We start from the raw sequence: 14699 nt of genomic DNA, 5'->3' as shown, positions 1-14699 counted from the left end.
CTCCATATTTTCGGTGATTGGTCTTGCTCTTACATTTGCATATTGTCCATGATAAAAGGTTTTGTGGATGTTTTGTTTACTTGTCGGCCGACATACTGCGCCTGTGCTGTAGGAACGCGTCCTTCTTTTCCGCTCCTTCTTGGAACAGTTGACACTTCAGTTTTCGGGATCGTGGCGATGGCAGCGTCTGCATTATTCACTCTGTGCAGGACTGTGCGCTCTCTTTCTGCGAGTGCAAACATCCGCACAAGAGCGTTTTATCACTGGGCAACTGCGAGAAGGACGATACGTGTTTTTAAGGTAAACAGAGGTAAACAAAGGTCAAATGTTAAGTGTATTTAAGCAGCGTCCTTTCGGTACATTATCCAGGGATTTCCACGCACTTTTTGACTCTGAACCTGCACAAATACACGTAATATTATATTCCTCAAGCCAGATTCTCATGTCACGTTTTGCAGTGTCTTAACTTTGCTCTCGGTGACTTCAGTCCTCATCATCATCTTCTTTAGGGTCAGTGTGGAACTCTTCTTTAGGCTCAGTGTGGAACTCTTCTTCTTTAGGCTCAGTGTGGAACTCTTCTTCTTCAGGGTCAGTGTGGAACTCTTCTTCTTTAGGGTCAGTGTGGAACTCTTCTTCTTCAGGGTCAGTGTGGAACTCTTCTTCTTTAGGGTCAGTGTGGAACTCTTCTTCTTTAGGCTCAGTGTGGAACTCTTCTTCTTTAGGCTCAGTGTGGAACTCTTCTTCTTTAGGCTCAGTGTGGAACTCTTCTTCTTCAGGGTCAGTGTGGAACTCTTCTTCTTCAGGGTCAGTGTGGAACTCTTCTTCTTCAGGGTCAGTGTGGAACTCTTCTTCTTCAGGGTCAGTGTGGAACTCTTCTTCTTCAGGGTCAGTGTGGAACTCTTCTTTAGGCTCAGTGTGGAACTCTTCTTCTTTAGGCTCAGTGTGGAACTCTTCTTCTTCAGGGTCAGTGTGGAACTCTTCTTCTTCAGGGTCAGTGTGGAACTCTTCTTCTTCAGGGTCAGTGTGGAACTCTTCTTCTTCAGGGTCAGTGTGGAACTCTTCTTCTTTAGGCTCAGTGTGGAACTCTTCTTCTTCAGGGTCAGTGTGGAACTCTTCTTCAGGGTCAGTGTGGAACTCTTCTTCTTCAGGGTCAGTGTGGAACTCTTCTTCAGGGTCAGTGTGGAACTCTTCTTCAGGGTCAGTGTGGAACTCTTCTTCAGGGTCAGTGTGGAACTCTTCTTCTTCAGGGTCAGTGTGGAACTGTTCTTCTTCAGGGTCAGTGTGGAACTGTTCTTCTTCAGGGTCAGTGTGGAACTGTTCTTCTTCAGGGTCAGTGTGGAACTGTTCTTCAGGGTCAGTGTGGAACTGTTCTTCTTCAGGGTCAGTGTGGAACTGTTCTTCTTCAGGGTCAGTATGGAACAATTACAAATCAATCAATCAAATTTATTTGACAAACACTGAACGTTTTAAAAAAATATTTTTATTGGTATATTGTTATGCAATTATATGAGAATGTACTTCAGGTTTAATGCATTTAAACTGTGTATTTTGTCCTGTCGAGTACCAAAAGTTAGCATGGTTTGAAAGCATTATTAGAATTCAGTGTTTGAGCTCACAAAAGCGGCTCATTGTAGTAAAGTATGTGAAAGATTAGCCAGCTTGAAATATGGCTCACTTTTGCTCTCGCTGATGTTTTTCTCCTTTTGTGTTCAGAGCGGGAGGGCATCTGTTCTTTTCGGCGTTCCTACATTGTTTTTACTGCAGCAGAGAGTCCGGGGTTCGGCCGCGGTGCTCGCTCTGGACACAGGTTTGTGTTCGACGCTTCACTCGCGTCGGACCTGAACTACAAATGCAATAAAGATGCTCTGATGGGGCAGAATGTTCCGCAGTGTGGCATTAAACATATCCATCGAGCATTTATCCAATCATGTGTGCTTTTATGAGTAAAAATAACGTGGAATAACATGGATTATTACTGTGAGCGCAGTCTCCTCTCCACGGATCTGACCTGTAACCTGACAGAAGTGATATGCCAGACTGTGGAACATTCCAGGCTAGGACCGTAACAAGTCGACTTGTCAAAGGATAATTTATACTGTACATTGAGACTTTTTAAATACATTTTTATACAAATATAGGCTTAAATGTGATTGAGGCTTCTAGATCAAGAATATGTACAAATAAGCAAAACTCTGAAATAGTTTATTCATTTTTGTTTTAATAAGGTTGCCTTCTTTGTGATAAACAACTTTTGACGTGTTTTTTTAGCATCTGTTTGTCCAGATATGATTATATACAATGATATGTTATTATATGATTTGTCCTGTTTGTCATAGATTCATTTTCCATCTGAATTATATGGTTAAAAATGGCAAAATAGTGAAAAATTGTTAAGTAATGGTGTGACAGTTGCTTCTATTATTATTATTATTAAAAATACATATAACAAAAAAAACAAAAATATTCGGACTATTCCACATGACTCCCTCTTGTGGTTATAATATGTCATAACACCCGACTTTCGACACCCGAAAAACTAGATGGACGACATTACTCGACGAGGTTAGGCAAAAATAAACGACTAAACAACTCAAGATGGCGATGGCCGCAGGTAAGACGACTGCGGCGAGAGCAAAAAGTCAACATTTTAACATGTTTTTGTGTTTTCTCTGTCAGAGGAGGTGCTGGAGCAGGCGGATTACCTTTACGGCTGCGCAGAAACAGACAAACTCTATCAACTCCTGCTGCAGCACAAGGACAGGTTTGTACTGTGACGTTTATCCACCATCAACACGACCCCGAAAAGTCGACATAGTGTGATCACTATGGAGACTGTGGAGGCCAGAAAAGCTCCAGTTAGAAACATTATGTCAGAATTAGACAATGGTGTAATATGGCTGTTGTGAAAAGTGAAAGGGAAGAATGAATGATCTAAACTCTGGTATGTAGTGTTCAGTTTTCTAACTTAAAGGGCCATAGTATCTACCGTATTTTCTGGAGTATAAGTCGCACCAGCCAAAAAATGCATAATAGAGAAGAATAAATAGTATAAATAATATCACACAAGTCGCTCCGGAGTATAAGTATAAATATAAGTATAAGTCGCACCCCGGCCAAAACTATGAAAAAAGGTGCAACTTATAGTCCGGGAAATACGGTATATTTGAACCTAATCTTATTAAAAAAAAAAGTCTCCTCCTTGGGTCTTTTGTCCATCTTTCGTATTATTTTGATATATTCTTTATTTTTCTTAGATATATAATTTAGTTTTTTGCAGTCAAGAGACACGACAATATAATGTCAAAACAACACAATATAAGAAAGCATAAAAATATCTTTATTGGCTCTGCAGCAAATGTGTGCAGACAAAAAAAAATAATTAAAAGATTTTTGAAACAAGATTAAAATAATGATTCTTCTGCCAAAAGAACCACACAGAAAAAAGCTGTGATAAAATACTTGCGTTTAATGGTGTGCATTGTGTTTTTTTCCAGAGATGACGCCGAGTTCTTGTGGCGTTTGGCCCGTGCCACTCGAGACGTGTCGCGTTTGCCCGACACGGTGGCGGACAGGAAGAAGCAGCTGGTTTATGAGGCACACGAATGCGCCAAAAGAGCTCTGGAGCGGGACGAGTCCTGCTTCGCCGCTCATAAAGTAAGACAATATTCAGATAAAGCAGCTGCAAGGTGACGTGAGAGGGATTAAAAGGTCACATATGATGTAAACAGTGACTTTTCTGAGCTTTAATCTGGTTTAAACATTGTTCCCTCTTCAAAATCATACCTGTAATTGTAATTAGCTTCATTCACGCTCATTAATCCTGTTTACAAGGTCCTCTCCTCTGTGCCTCAGTAAACACTCTGTTTCAAATGTATCTGATTTTTCAAACTTAGAGCTCAGAGATCTTCTGCGCGTTTTTTAAGTCCACAAATCATCTCCAGACGTGAGGATTTCCACACAAAATCACATCCATTACAACCGCGTGTTTGCATCAGCAGCTCAGGGCAAGCTAGCTTTCATTACCGTATTTTCCGGACTATAAGTAGAGTATGAGAATAAAAATCGCCAAAAAAAACAGCCAAAAAATGCATAATACAGAAGAAAAAAGCATAAATAAATTGCACTGGAGTATGAAATGCGGTTGCAAGTGTGAAAATAACAAATAATATCTCATAAGTCGCTCCAGAGTATAAGTATATAAATATTTAGTTATTATCAGTTTGAAAGACTTGAAGTCGCACCCCAGCAAAAACAATGAAAAAAGGTGCGACTTATAGTCCGGAAAATACGGTACATGTTTCCCCACGCTGCATCATTGTCCGTCAGAAGAGCTGAATGCCACACTGTGAAACATCCCAATAACATCTCCATGGAGACAAAAGTTACATAGTGAACCTTTAAGCCTCGACACTTGTTGGATCGTACTAAAATAAAGTACATTTTCTCACCAGCAGAGGGCGCACTGAGCCCAGCTGACCCACACTATTCATGAGTTTCTTGTTATTTACAACATTTTGTGGACTTTTTCTCCACTTAAGATACAATATTTAGATTAAAATGGAGCTAATTTGTCATAATTGTAAAATCCATGAACGACGTGAAGCAGTTTATCAGGTTTTTGTCTTTTTTCCAGTGGTACGCCATTTGTCTGAGCGACATCGGCGATTACGAGGGAGTCAAAGTGAAGCTGGGGAACGCGTACGTCATCCGGGACCATCTTCAGGTAGTCGAGGAATACTTTTATTGTACATTTAGACCTTTTTAAATACTTAATCAACCACATAAGTCGACTGAAGGATTCTAGATGGAGAATATTTCACGGATACTACAATGTATTCTTATTTTGCTGCATTCTTATTTTACATTTATCAAAACATTCGTGCAATACATAAAACCAAGTGGACAAACAGGAAATGTATCTTTAACACACAAAGCCACAATATTTAAACCTTTTATTTGGTTAAAAGTGTGTTTGAAAGTCTCACTGTACAACACTCTACTTCCTGTCATTTTAAACCTGTATTATTTTATTTAAGTTCCTGAACTCTGTATTGTATAATGTCGTTTATAAATGACACTTGATGCTTTTTGTTTTCAGAGAGCCATCGAGTTGAATCCCAAAGATGCCACTTCAATGCACATTCTCGGATACTGGCGAGTCCTTTAAACTGATAATAACTCTAATCATAATAATAATAATAGAGCAGCACGATCTGACCAAAAGGCTGAAACATTTTTCCTCCATAAATCTAATATTTCTGTTTGTTTTCAGGTGTTTTGCGTTCGCTGAATTGCCCTGGTATCAACGCAAAGTGGCGGCTATTATTTTCGCCACTCCTCCAACGGCCACGTACGAAGAGGTCTGTTTACTCTCAATCATCATAATGATATACTACAAAATAATAAGTTAAATAATTATAATTAAAACAAAAAATGATAGTAATATTAAATAAAGTAATAATACAAATGGTAATAATAGTAGTAGTAATGGTAATAATAATAATAGTACTTGCTCATGTTCAAATACTTGTGTTTTCTCAGGCTGTGGATTACTTCTTGAAAGCTGAAGAAGGTACAGTATAAAAGCACAAAGTACAAAAAACGAAGTTTACGTTTCCCGCGGTAACGCCACGTCAACAACCTCGCTTTAGACTCAGCTGTGACTTGAATTAGTTGCGCTTTGAATAATAAGATGTTAAAAAGTTGCATTTCAGGTCCAAGCGGCTCTAGAAGTGTCTTAACGTCACGTCTCTTTGTTCTCACAGTTGATCCGAACTTCTACAGTAAGAATCTGCTGCTGCTCGGACAAACTTACCTGAGGATGAACGACAAAGACAGGGCCAAACTGTGGCTGAGCAAAGCCAAAGAATATCCTCCTCACACCAACGAAGACAAAGAGGTGCAGCATCCGAGCCTGAAACTCTCTTTTTTTACCTTTGGGTTCGTTTCACTGAGACTGACAAACTGCTGAAACGGGAAAAGTCTGTGAAAAACTGGGATGCAACGATCCCCAAACTGCTCAGTACAATGTTAATGAGAATAGTTTTTTTTCCTTTTTAAAATGCCTTGCCAAACCTTTGGAATATGACTGTAATGATACGTACCAAAGAATGAGGAGGGGGCACCACTCATTTTCCATCAATATATGAGGGGGCACCACTCATTTTCCATCAATATGAGGGGGCACCACTCATTTTTTAATCAATATGAGGGGGCACCACTAATTTTCCATCAATATATGAGGGGGCACCACTAATTTTTTGATCAATATGAGGGGCACCACTTATTTCCCACCATATATATAGAAGAGGGGGCACCACTCATTTCCCATCAATATATGAGGGGGCACCACTCATTTCCCATCAATATGAGGGGGCACCACTCATTTCCCATCAATATATGAGGGGGCACCACTCATTTGCCATCAATATATGAGGGGGCACCACTCATTTTCCATCAATATGAGGGAGCACCACTCATTTTTTAATCAATATATGAGGGGGCACCACTCATTTTCCATAAATATATGAGGAGGCACCACTCATTTTCCATAAATATATGAGGAGGCACCACAAATTTTTTGATAAATATGAGGGGCACCACTCATTTCCCATCAATATATGAGGGGGCACCACTCATTTTCCATCAATATGAGGGGGCACCATTCATTTTCCATCAATATGAGGGGGCACCACTCATTTTCCATCAATATATGAGGGGGCACCACTCATTTCCCATCAATGTATGAGGGGGCACCACTCATTTGCCATCAATATATGAGGGGGCACCACTCACTTTTATCAATATATGAGGGGGCACCACTCATTTTTCATCAATATATGAGGGGGCACCACTCATTTCCTTCTGCTTTTTATCCGTTTAATTTAAATCGATATGTTATGTTATCGTGAGACGATACAATAGCACAATATTTTGGAATATTGTTACATCCCACGTGACTTTACTCCAAACTATGTAAAAGTAGCACTTCAGCTTCTGCTGTTTCAGAATCTTGATTTGAGTAGTTTGACCTATTTACATGTATTTACCGGTAGTCACACATTAATACTAAATTATAAATAATTGATTGAAAGCTTTCAAATGTATTTAAAGTATTATTTTAAACTGGGGATATTTACATGGTCTGAAAAAAAATCTTCAAATCACATATTTAGATCTTATTTTTAGTGCATTTACAGCATAAAATACTGGTAAATGTGTCAGTTAAAAAACAGTAGAAAGTGAGAGTGCAATGAATTTCAAAATAACGCATTTCAACTTTTTACATTTATACAGAATGATGCTGAAATCAGATCATGGTCAGATTATCGGTTTTGACAAGAAAAATTATAAAAAACAAAATAATGAGGCAAAGGTGAAAACGATGTAAAAGAAAATGTTAAAAATGCATTGATTTTGTCTTCCAAATACAACAGTTACTCTAAAAATCCCCTCATTAACCAGCAGATTTTGATGATTTCTTTTGTTTGTTTGTTTGTTTGTTTGCAGGTTCACAAAGAAGCTGTGGATTTGCTGAAGAGTCTCGGTTGACGACGGCCTTCAGTGCGTAGTCCTCTGTTTTGAACTGTTAATAGCCATTTTCAGATTTTCAAATGTCTATTTAAAATATACTTGAATTCAAAATACTTTATTATACTTCAGTTTTGTCGAGTTTAAATCTGCTCAGATGTTGTCGGCCTCAGGGTCATTTAAAGGACACACATTCTACATGATTTGATTATCAGCCTTTAAACTTGTGGTCTTTTCTTACAGTAAAATATAACTTAAACACTCAGTTGTTGCTAATGTTACGGTTTCACACAGGTTTTCTAAACATATTGCTGCTTAACAACAAGTGTGTCTACTTTTGTTCTTTTTATTCATCATTTGTGTGTTTATAATAACAAATAAATGATACTGGATGAAAAAACGGTTTTATTTGAATTGTATTCCTTATTAAAGTGTTGAGGCGATAAAATCACAATTAATGAAGAAACTGTTGAAATGTGTAAAAGTGTAAATGTATTTAAGGGTTAAGTGTCAATGAACCAGAAAAGTAACCAGAGAAATGACAAAATATCACTTTATACGAGGTTAAATTATAGACATTTGTGTTTCTTTTTGAGGTCATTCGTTTTGATTATAGACTAAGATTAAATTGAACTAAAATGGCTATTGTTTAAAAAGAAATTAAAATGAATACATAAAATAATTATATTGGGTCAGTGGACAATAATCATGTTTAGTTGAGGTCTTAAACTCTAAAATAAACTCAAAAATCCCCCCAAACGCCGCATTCGTAACGTGAAAAAAGGCAGAAAATTCAAAACAACAAGGGTTTCTCTATGTTTTTTATTTGTATTTCATAAATCCATCTCTCTTTATTTGAAATGGGCAAAAGCAGATTAAAAATGAATCTTCTATACACATCGTCAGCAGTAGGGGGCGCTCTGTACAGTGTGTATCTACAGTGATATGTTACAGACGGAAGCGTTTCAGAAAAGCCCTCGTCCTGGTCGACTCTGCCTTACATTTTAATCTCTTTAAGACGAATCTACAACATATAAAACACATTTACCTGTAACTTTGAACACTTATTTGAATTTGAGCGTTTTTATATTTTGTCGTAACACATTCGCCACATTTATCAGTCTGCCTCAGGGCAAATGTGACTCCGGAGCAGTAAAAAAATGATTTTAAATGAAACGTTACGTCTTGCGGTAATTGGTTTTGGATATTTGAAAAGTCTATGGGGGAAAATGAACTGGGAAATGTACTTTTTTTACACCTCAAATCGAATCTTTGTAGTATTGATATATTTTCTACAGTTAAAATAATACTAAGACATTTAGAGTTACATTAGGACATTCAAAACTTCCTTTTTTGAATAATTAAACCTGATGATTGTGACTTTAACAAACCTATCAACTGCACTGCCAAAATATTGTCTACGTTGCAGTCGAAATAAACATTATCGAATAGAAATGTTGCGTAGTTGAGCTATAAACGGTCTCCAAAGTCCTGTTCAAGCCTCCCGGAGAAACGCTGCATTGTTTATGTGTTTATGGACTTAAACTCTGAACATTTTTGCGCAAATGAATCAACTTTATAGAATATTTTAAACTGCGAGACTCTTGAAATTGACGGAATTCCCGCTTCGCGATCGGAAGTAAAAATGGATGGAAAAAGGTAAATTATCCTCCGTAAAAAAAAGGAGATTTTGGCTCAATATTAACATCGTAACGGTGTAAATGACACGTTTGATTTGTATCGTCTAAAAGAAACGTTTAAAAACTATAATCCTCCGTTTCGCTGCCGACCAGGACCGAAGCGTCTGAAAAACTTCCAGTAATTTGATAAAAACAAAGGCATCAGAGATTTTTTTCATTTCCCATCGACGGAGCGGCGTTTTCGGTCATAATTATAATATTTAAGTACTTTTTCATTCTTTTTATACATGGAATATTCACATACACAGTTGATTTGACCCAGAAAAAGGAAGCACAAAGTCAGTTTTTCAGAAGTGGCCTCCCTTTGTTTTTTGCTACAGTGCTGTCCATTGAATTGAATCGCTGTTATAGATATTACATATATTTACAGGAGAAAGCAAAGTCGCTGCAGTTTTAGCTTCGAAGTGGTCTGAAAATATGACAAAAATAACAACCACTGTCGTTAAAAGGCGCGCGGTGACACTCCCGGACAGGAAAGTCACACGGCGCGGCTTTAAATAAAAAAATAAGCACCAAAGTAGACTGTTTTTGCGAACGTTTGTAAGCCAGGACGAACGACGGTGACGCAAAATGAACACAAATAATTGAAAAAATCTAGCTAAAGGCCTGTGTTTTGTATGGCTTTTTAGGTTTAGCCAGGTGTCAATAGCCTCTTTTAGACATTTCCAGTCGATTCGGGCTTAAAAATCGACGAATGATGGATTAATCGCAACGAAATCGAGCAAAACATCCCTTTTTTTGCGCTAAAAATGCTGTGTGTGTATTTAAATGCAAATCTGACGCTGCGTTGAAAACACTTCGAGACTTTGTGGTATGTATTCAATTTGCAAATACCTTTAGATAATTTTATGTCCACAAATGTAACGGCGATCTGACGTGAACGACATAGTATTGTGAATTAGGGATTTAAGTATCGACACTTAAATGAACATCTTGATACGAATGAAGGTAAAATGTACATGTTATGGCCATTTATTCATCGTTTTTTGCATCAGCAGATCGAACTGATCCAGAGTTTTTCATACGTTTAGCTCAGAATGAGGGGGCACCACTCATTTTTAAGCAATATGAGGGGGCACCACTCATCAATATTTTTCCTCAAACACCTTGTGGAGCGTATATAAAAATCACTTAATATAATACTATCTTTTTTTAAACATCATTAGTTTTTAACAGTTGGCGTGATCCTTCATTCATTACTTTTTGCGTTAAGGCCGATACAATGAAGAGCGAAGTATGATTTTTGCGATGCCCACGCACTTTGAGACTCTAGGGTCATCGTCTGGTCGATTTATACATGAATAATATAAAATAATGAGTTGTATTAATACATATGTTGATTGAAATACCTTCATCCGTAAGCTTAGAGTATCGAAAATATGACAAAAGTACTAAAAACTTGTGCGATTGTGAATTTAAAAGTAAAACAAACGCCGTTCTTAATCTCCAAACTGATCTTAAATTGTCCTTTGCGATCAAGTCTGAAAATTGATTTTATCTACATTATTTTTATGTCCTATCTCTGATTTGATAAGTTGTCTATAAAAACACAAAAATATTAATAAAATTAATAAAAAGTTTATAAATGGACAAAAATTAAATTATTACTTTTAAGTAATTACGTTTTTTTTTTTATGTCGTTAGTTGGTTTTCTGTCACAATCTTTGCACAGCGACGCTTCGAGACGTTGAAAAAAGACAATCGACAAAACAAAGCGTGTCAAAAGAGGCTATTGACAATTTCACGACACATTTGACCCATTTTTTAACGCTTTTTTCTCAGTTAAAAACACATTTTCACTCACAACAACAGAAAACAGGCCAAAGTGGATGGCTTTTCTTCTTCTGCACAGCTGCAGTCACAGTGTCAGCTGCATAGATTCAATTCATCAAAGGATTTCAGAATAGTTTATTTCCTACACAAATTACAAAGAAAAGTGGCTTCGGCTTTTATAATCTTAACCCTATCTGCCCCAAAAATATCTATACATTTTCATTAGTTTGTCTATGAACATGCGATTCATTTATCCATATACGTCTTTTTGATCCATTCATGTTTGACAGAGCGATCGTTTCTTAGAAGCAGAGTCGTTTTCCTTTGATGCGCGGACATATAACGGATGCTAAACGGTTTTATGCAAATGTGTAGCTGAAGATTTGCTGTATTTGAGCATTGTCAGTGCGGTTACGTGCGAGCAGAAGAGGGAAGAGTATGCGGTCGTTTGTTTACAAGAATAACGATTAAGCCCAGTCCAATAGAGGCTTTTTAGACCTTTAATACGTTCTGTTTGAATATATTTGAAAAAAGGCTGTAACGTTTGGTTGGTACGTAACATGAAAACGCACACACAAACTCACATTTTCAAAAGGACAAACCGCAAAAATGAGGAACACTAAATCGTACGTGAAGGAGCAGTGCAAGAAAGCGTAGAATTACCGTATTTTCCGGACAATAAGTCACACCTTTTTACATCGTTTTGGCCGGGGTGCGACTTATACTTATATTTATACTTATATTCAGGAGCGACTTATATGTGATGTTATTTGTTATTTTCACACTTGCAACCACATTTCATACTCCAGTGCAACTTATATATGTTTTTTTCTTGTCTATTATGCATTTTTTGGCTGGTGCTACTTGTAGTCCGGAAAATATGATACTTACAGAGGGAAGAGAAACCCACACGTTTAAGAGTAAAAGTCAAGTATGAGGCCGTTACTTCAAACTGAATATTACTAAAGTAGAAGTAAACGTTTGCTGCGAGAAAACTACTTAGAAAAGTGAAGTTTGAAGTCAATTTTCTATCGATTAGTCGTGTTTTTCGTCGTTCGTGTTGTGATTTTGACGCATCTTTTCTTGCACTTTGAGGTCAAATTGTGCGCTACAAAAAATAAAACTTCGCCGAATCCTCTAGTTCGATAAACCTGATTGTGAACGCAGCCCGGATCTGGAAACGACCTCCAAATCAAACAGAACTCAACGATTCCCGTTTCGCCACTTTACCAGACTTACGGTATCGTGCACAAAGACGCTTCCGCTCGCGTGTAACTGCACTCGCGGACTTTAAACGCATCGGCCGGTGTTATTTTCTCGAAAAGCGTGGGGAAAAACGACGCCGCTTTAAGCTCGCTCTAGGCGTAAAACAAAACAAAAAAATAACGACAGACGGCGAAATCGCTCCCGTCTTTTTTGTTTCGATAAAGGGGTTTTGCGTAGTGTCAAGTCAATGAAAAACACACCGTAGACGTGGAAACGGAAAGCGTACGCGGGCGGCACGTTGAAAGTATTCCAAACGGTCTCTTGAAAAGGCAGCCATGCAAGCGCAGTCGAGAAATGGATGAAACAAAAGTATTTTTAGGCACAAACTTACTCACATCCACTCACCTTTCGAGAGCTCTATAGAACTAGAGCCGTAAAAAGGAGATTTTCACACAAAATCTCCCGTGTTATTATCATCAGTCTATTAAAAAGCCAGCCAGTAGGGGGCGTCTTAAAAATCTATCGTGTTTTGCATATTTCATGATGTTTTTAGTTCAAATGAACTGCGGCACAAAAAAAAGAAACAACAAAAAAAAAATCGATGCTGCAAATTAAAGGTTTTGGTTTAAAAATGAGAAAATAGCTTATATACATTGGTGATTAATCTTGTGCAATTTCTTGTTTCGTTTTGGGAGCGGCGGCCGGACGGGGGAGGAGCTACTCTTGGCCGAATCCCTCGGTTTCCTCGATGGCGAAGAGAAGCTTCTCCTTCAGCTGCTCGTAGCTTTTGTACGGCGGCAAGTCCAGGCGGTTAAAACTGGCGGGGGGAAAGACACAGCGGCGCGTTTAGACGGGCGACTTTGGGGGCGTGTTCTAGGGCGTCGGGCAATTAAGCGCAATCGCCACTCCCACGTCAGCAAAAGTGTGGAGTTCAGGATTTGGAATTGGACTGATTTGTTGTGTTAAACGACCACGAGTAACAAGTCCGACACGTTTATGTTCACGAAATCACATGTTTTTTGAAGAGAAAAGGTCAAATCGAATGACAAAATTGAGCCATATTTTGCCGCGTTGCCCAGCACCGCAAGAACATCCAAACTAGGGCTGCAACTAACGATTATTTGACCGATTTTGATTCATAAATGTGTTGTTTAGAACGTAAAATGACTGTAAATATCAGATTTTTGCTACGTTTGACCCAGATGAAGTTGGGATGACGGAGTTTGACGTCGTCCTGATAGTGTATTTTACAGAATAAATGGCTTTTTGATCAAAAACGCTACAAATACATGTTTCCCGTGTTGTTTTGAGGTAATTCCTTTGTACAAGTCCTAAAACGTCTTCTACGTGTTTTAGAGTCTGTTTAGATTCTGAATTTGCCGTTGATCGTCTCAGTAAATCGAGTAACTTGTTGCAGCCCTAATTAAAACCATGAATAAACATAACACAAACTGCTGGAATGTCCGTCCATCACTCTCGCTTTGCCTGGAATGTTCCACGATGCGGCATTAAACGCAGACGTACTCAGTTACAGGTGTTTTTTCATTGCAAAAACGCTCTAGAACATTCCAGGCAACGCAGCGCCATCCGTGAAAGAGGCAGACGCTCCACCAGAAGCGTTTAAGTACTTTTACAATCTACAATGTGACTTATGTAAAACACCATTTCCTCGTGTTCCCATTATATTTAAAGCATTATTTGAGGGCAGAATTGTAAATATGCTACTTTCGTCTCTTTAAATGCCTTGAAACTCTGACGTAGCACTTTTGACTGTGTGACATTATGATATTTCAGTCATATTCATCCCCGTGTACACTTTAAACTCCCAAACTAACAACAAAAGTGTGTAAAAAGTGTGTAAAATGCATTAAAAATACACATTCTTACCATGTGTGGCTCCGGGGAAGCCATGTGTCTTTCCCCACTTTCTCAATGCAGAACTTCTGAGGCCCGTTACTTCCTGCAAAGTAAAAAAACACAACAATGTGAAATAAAAGTGAGTACCTGTTGCATATAACGTGAAAGGTGTTCCGTCTCACCCATGAGCTCAGCGAAGCCTCCGAGCGGTAACCTGCAGGTCCCAGTGACGAACTGCATCAGACGCAGACGCACCTCGTTGTCCACTTCTTTCACCAGCTGCACCAGAACAATCACACTCTGTCATTTACACTTGGATATTAACTACTGTAAATGATAATGCGAGTGGTTATTTCAGGTTAGCGAGAAAACACAAGCTAAACTCTTTTCTTCTTTGTTTTATTTTTTGGTCAGTTCGCTCCCTCAATATAATCAACGGCTTTCAACACCTTTTATTGTTTGATTTAATCCACAGATTTATAAAGGGACACTGTATTATGCCTGTTTTCCGGTCGTGACATACAGATCAGTCCTTAAAGTAGAAACGGGCAATAGAGCGCCCCCTGCAGCCAACTAGTGAAAATCTATAGCAGTATAATCAAATTTAAACACATTTAAGTTGCCAGGGTTTTC

At 38.3% G+C, this 14699-nt stretch overlaps 2 protein-coding genes across 2 annotated transcripts in view; one reads left to right on the top strand and one right to left on the bottom strand.

Annotated features, from left to right (window-relative positions):
- Positions 1-141: 141 nt before the first annotated feature.
- Positions 142-7796, top strand: rmdn1 (regulator of microtubule dynamics 1). Its single transcript, XM_072450486.1, has 10 exons — positions 142-300; positions 1714-1807; positions 2677-2761; positions 3495-3654; positions 4634-4723; positions 5099-5154; positions 5273-5360; positions 5542-5572; positions 5766-5899; positions 7510-7796. The coding sequence occupies exons 1-10, from the start codon at positions 178-180 to the stop codon at positions 7549-7551; spliced, it is 903 nt and encodes a 300-aa protein (XP_072306587.1). The 5' UTR covers positions 142-177; the 3' UTR covers positions 7552-7796.
- A 541-nt stretch (positions 7797-8337) lies between these two features.
- LOC140364381 (NEDD4-like E3 ubiquitin-protein ligase WWP1) overlaps positions 8338-14699 on the bottom strand; it is a 55559-nt gene continuing 49197 nt past the window's right edge. The window contains exons 23-25 of the mRNA XM_072450487.1: positions 14249-14345; positions 14097-14169; positions 8338-13026 (exon numbers count right to left, since the gene is read on the bottom strand). Of these exons, the coding sequence (XP_072306588.1) occupies positions 12927-13026; positions 14097-14169; positions 14249-14345 (270 nt within the window). The 3' untranslated portion in view covers positions 8338-12926. The remainder of the gene's footprint in view (positions 13027-14096; positions 14170-14248; positions 14346-14699) is intronic.

Source organism: Eucyclogobius newberryi, unplaced genomic scaffold, assembly GCF_026437365.1.
Source record: "Eucyclogobius newberryi isolate DKJ021-1_F unplaced genomic scaffold, fEucNew1.0.hap1 SCAF_18, whole genome shotgun sequence".
NCBI lineage: Eukaryota > Metazoa > Chordata > Actinopteri > Gobiiformes > Gobiidae > Eucyclogobius > Eucyclogobius newberryi.
This window is presented reverse-complemented; position numbering and strand designations above follow the sequence as displayed.

Coding starts and splice junctions, on each gene's coding strand:
- rmdn1 (XM_072450486.1), top strand. CDS start 178: ATGGCAGCGTCTGCATTATTCACTCTGTGCAGGACTGTGCGCTCTCTT. Junction 301..1,713: donor GGACGATACGTGTTTTTAAG/GTAAACAGAGGT, acceptor TTTTGTGTTCAG/AGCGGGAGGGCATCTGTTCT. Junction 1,808..2,676: donor GGTGCTCGCTCTGGACACAG/GTTTGTGTTCGA, acceptor TTTCTCTGTCAG/AGGAGGTGCTGGAGCAGGCG.